The following is a 4,201-nucleotide window of genomic DNA, read 5'->3' as shown; positions in this document are numbered from 1 at the left end:
GACACTGGTTAATCTGTCAAACTTGGAATACATGGAATTCAGCATGGTCACTATCTGGATAGGTTGGCAGGCAGCACAGATGTTAGTAAATGTCACCACGTCACTGAAGAGAATGGTGCAGGTTTTAAATTCTCCTGCAAAACGTAAACTGAGCGTCAGTGAGAGCCAGGGATGTGGGATGATGATTCTCTGGATTCTAGACTCAAGTGCTCTCTGGGAACCAAATCTGGCTGAGCCTTGGGGAAAAGGAGCCGGGTCCATTCGGCCAACAGACACTCCCTGAGTGCCTGCTATGAGCTGGTCGTTGTTCGGGGAGACGCGTGCAACGTGGAACAGACAGCACCTCTGCCTCTAAGGTGCTCCCAGTCCAGTGAAGAAGACGTAGGAGTAAAGAAGCACCCGGTAAGGTGTGATGAGAGCCATGGCAGGACAGGAATAGGCTGGGTGGGCCCTGGCTTACAGAGAAGCTTCTGGCAGGTGGCCTGCCGCGGAGCCCGAACTACAGGAGATCCAGGCCGGGGCTGACAGAGACTGGTCGTCACGAAGTGGCGACTTCCACTATCCGTGTCTGGCGAGAGGGCTACGTGTGCTCAGCGCGTCCTCCTAACTCCTTGGGCTGCTTCCAGCCTTGCTAATTTTCATACGGCAGCCAGATGACCTGTTGAAGTCAGACCCTCCAATCCTGTGCCTCAAATCCGTGATTTCAACACACTGAGACTAAACTGGAAAATCCTTGGGGTGCCTGGGTGGCTCAGCCAGTTGAGTGCCCGACTCTTGGTTTTGGCTCGGGTCATGATTCCAGGGTTGTGGGATCAAGCCCCACATCAAGCCCCGTGTCAGGCTCCTTGTTACTTAAGATACTCTCTTGCCCTCTCTCTCTCTCTCTTTGCCTCTCCCCTGCTCGTGTGCTCTTTCCTGCTCTCCCCACCGCCCCCCTCAAAAAAAAAAAAAAAACAAAGAAAGAAAGAAAATCCTTACCATGGCCAGTAAGGGGTCCCCTCTGTCCCACCATCTCTCTGATCTCACGTCTCCATGCTCCCTGGCTTACTCCACTCCAGCCACACTGGCCTCCTTGGGGTTTCATAAGTGCCTCCTGCTTAGGCCCCTGGCACCTGCTGTTTCCTCTGCCTCTTTTCTCCAATATCCAAAGGGCTCTGTCTCACATCTCACACGTAACCACCTCAGTGAGAACTTCCTTTATCACTCTATCTAAAATAACAATCCCTAGACTCTATCCTTTTGGCCTGATTTCTGCCCCCAACCCCACAAGCCTTACATGGCATATTTTATGTGGGATTTTTTATTTGTGTGTTGCCTGTCTTCCCCACTGGACTGTAAGCTCCATGAGATGAGAGACTGTTTCGTACTCTGCTGTATCCCCAGCACCTAGAGCAGGGCCTGGCACATAGTAGATCCTCAATAAATACTTGTTGGATGACCAAATGGGTGACTGCTTGAACACAGCTGGGCATTCTCTGTATTATTTATACCTCTGGTAATAATCTCTCCTTCACGTAGTTTCCTCTGCCCTCTGGCTTCTGGCCTGCCATTCTCTCCTCATATTCTCCCTACCTTTCTGATCTCCTTGTTTTACACATTCCACTGGCTTTTCTTCCTCCTTAAATAATAGGTGTTCCTTAAGCTTCAAAACCTAACCCTCGTCCCTTCTCACCTCATGCCCCCTGAATGACCTTATTTATAATTCATAGAGTCGGTGTTTAACCACCACCCACACTGCAATAGTTCCTAGATCGATAGCTTACCCAAGAACTTTCTTCGAGCTCTCCCCACAATTCCTAGCTACCTACTGGTCGTGTCAAGTGGAGTATCCTACAGGCTGCGGTATTTATCTTGAGACTGCCTCACCTTTGCTCCTGCAATCCCGTTCTCCCAAAATGCCTTTCCCTGCTTTTCCTCTGAAATAAAGTCTCAAGGTCTAACTCAAGTGCCCTACACTTGATATATACAAACCCTCACAGCCCCTGCCTCCTGTCTCTTCCTTTCTGACGCCTTTTTATCTTTAATTTCCCTGGCGTCTGTGTTCCCACACCTTTGTCATGGAAAAAGTATGAATGTTGGAGTTAGACGGGCTTCTGATTAGTCTTCAGCTCTTTTACTCATAAACTGGGGTGAATGTAGATTTACTCAGCTGTTTTGGATAATAGCACCCCGCTCATAGAAGTGTTCAGAGAATTCAATGAAATGGCACGTCTAAAACCGTCTAACACAGATCCTGGCACAATAATTGCTCTTTAATGCACGTTAGTTCCCTTTCCTTTGGCTACCGCCACCCCTGTGAAATTATTCTGTCTATGTCTGTCAAACCCGCAAGACTGTGACCTCCTTTGGGTCCCCGAGACCTGGCAGCACCCTGGCATTGAGTTAGTTTACCACACATGTCTGGGGGTGAACACGCACCCGTGACAAGTGGGAAGCGAGGTCAGAGTAAACATGGCATCGTTTCCTCCAGAAATGGCTTGCTCTCCCAGAATGGTCTTTAGAGGCCCATGATTTAGGTAACGTGTGGGTGTATTATGTCCAGCTAAAGAACTCTATTCGTGGCCACTGACGAAAAGGCCAGTGTCAAGCCGTAGCTTTCGGGTCTTAGAGAACGTGCCATAGGTGGGTGAAGTTGACAGGCACTCTTACTTAATCCATGTTTCACTCTGGTATTACTTTCATTATTCTTGATGTTGGGAGAAGAAAACTGAGGACGTGCACCTCAAGCAACCTGCCCAAGATCATGCTGCTAACAAATGATGGACCCAGAATCCAAACCCAGAGCTGTCTGGTTTCGGAGGCTGTGCCCCTAACCCCTGAGGCACACCGCTACTCTTGCCCAGGGGCACCCATGAAGGGGAGGGAATGCTTTACCCGCGGCGACCTTTTTGCCCTCCTTCAGCTGGTTGGCCACATGTTCCGGCAGCATGGCATAAAGCAAGGTCTCGGTTTTCTTCTTTTCTATGGCCAAGTGCTGGGAGAGGACCCGCAGCTCCTCCTTCTTCCTCTCCAGCTGGTTGGACAGCTCAATCTCTGCCAGCCGCTGCTGGTTCAGGAGGATGAGGTCCCTGGTGGTGTCGTGGGGGGCGATGTCAGACAGGTGCATCCGGTGCGCCTCCAGCTCTCGCAGGCTGCGGAGCTTCGGGGAGCACAGGTATATCACGCACCGCGCGGACTCCATCCAGATCATCTGGCCTTGCCGTCACGAGAGAAAGGTGACAGTGCAGCAGGTCACCCGCCGGTGCTACAGCTCGCCAGATCGTCACCCACACAATATGCCCTCGTATCCACCGCACGGTCTCACCCGTTCCCTTCTAGCCAAATTTCTTGACAGCCGTCTGTCTATACATCCTGTCTCCACTTACCCATCTTCCCCGGCTCACAGCGCCTCTCTTTACTTGGAAGTGGCCCCATCCCTGGCTTCTGATCTACCTACTCCAATACGAGTCTATCTGTCTCTCCCTTACTGAGGCCTTCTGCTGTTGGATGGCGTTGGGCAGAACCCCCTCCCTGAAACCTCACTTTCACGGACTTCCCCGACACTTCTTGCAATTTTTCCTTTAGGTTTTTTCGCTCATTCCTTCAATGCTGGTGTTCCCCGGGGTTCTGTCTTGGTGTTCTCTCTTAGTATTCCACAACTGCCTCCGACGCCATGCTGACAATGAATCTGAATTCCCAGAGAAACCTTGCTGCCTGGACTCAATGCATATTTCCTTAAAAACAGATCTGTTTATTATTTTATTATAAAAGTGGTACACATGCATTGCAGAAAATGAAAACGGCTGGAGACAATATTAAAAGTCACCCATAGGGGCGCCTGGGTGGCTCAGTCGGTTAAGTGCCTGACTTCTGCTCAGGTCATGATCTTGCGGTTTGTGGGTCTGAGCCCCGCGTCGGGGTCTGTGCTGACAGCTCGGAGCCTGGAGCCTGTTTCGGATTCTGTGTCTCCCTCTCTCTCTGCCCCTCCCCCACTCATACTCTTTCTCTCTTAAAAATAAAGATTAGGGGCGCCTGGGTTGCTCAGTCGGTTGAACGGCCGACTTCGGCTCAGGTCATGATCTCACGGTCCGTGAGTTCGAGCCCCGCGTCGGGCTCTGTGCTGACAGCTCAGAGCCTGGAGCCTGTTTCAGATTCTGTGTGTCCCTCTCTCTGACCCTCCCCTGTTCATGCTCTGTCTCTCCCTGTCTCAAAAATAAATAAA

General features: G+C 50.9%; 1 protein-coding gene across 1 annotated transcript; it reads right to left on the bottom strand.

Annotated features, from left to right (window-relative positions):
* Positions 1 to 2,334: 2,334 nt before the first annotated feature.
* Positions 2,335 to 3,633, bottom strand: LOC125917304 (guanylate cyclase soluble subunit beta-2-like). The gene has a single exon (XM_049623539.1). The coding sequence runs from the start codon at positions 3,188 to 3,190 to the stop codon at positions 2,810 to 2,812; it is 381 nt and encodes a 126-aa protein (XP_049479496.1). The 5' UTR covers positions 3,191 to 3,633; the 3' UTR covers positions 2,335 to 2,809.
* Positions 3,634 to 4,201: the final 568 nt, after the last annotated feature.

This window comes from Panthera uncia, unplaced genomic scaffold (genome assembly GCF_023721935.1).
Source record: "Panthera uncia isolate 11264 unplaced genomic scaffold, Puncia_PCG_1.0 HiC_scaffold_1671, whole genome shotgun sequence".
Classification (NCBI taxonomy): domain Eukaryota; kingdom Metazoa; phylum Chordata; class Mammalia; order Carnivora; family Felidae; genus Panthera; species Panthera uncia.
The sequence above is the reverse complement of the archived record's forward strand: the minus strand, read 5'-3'. Positions and strand labels throughout refer to the sequence as shown.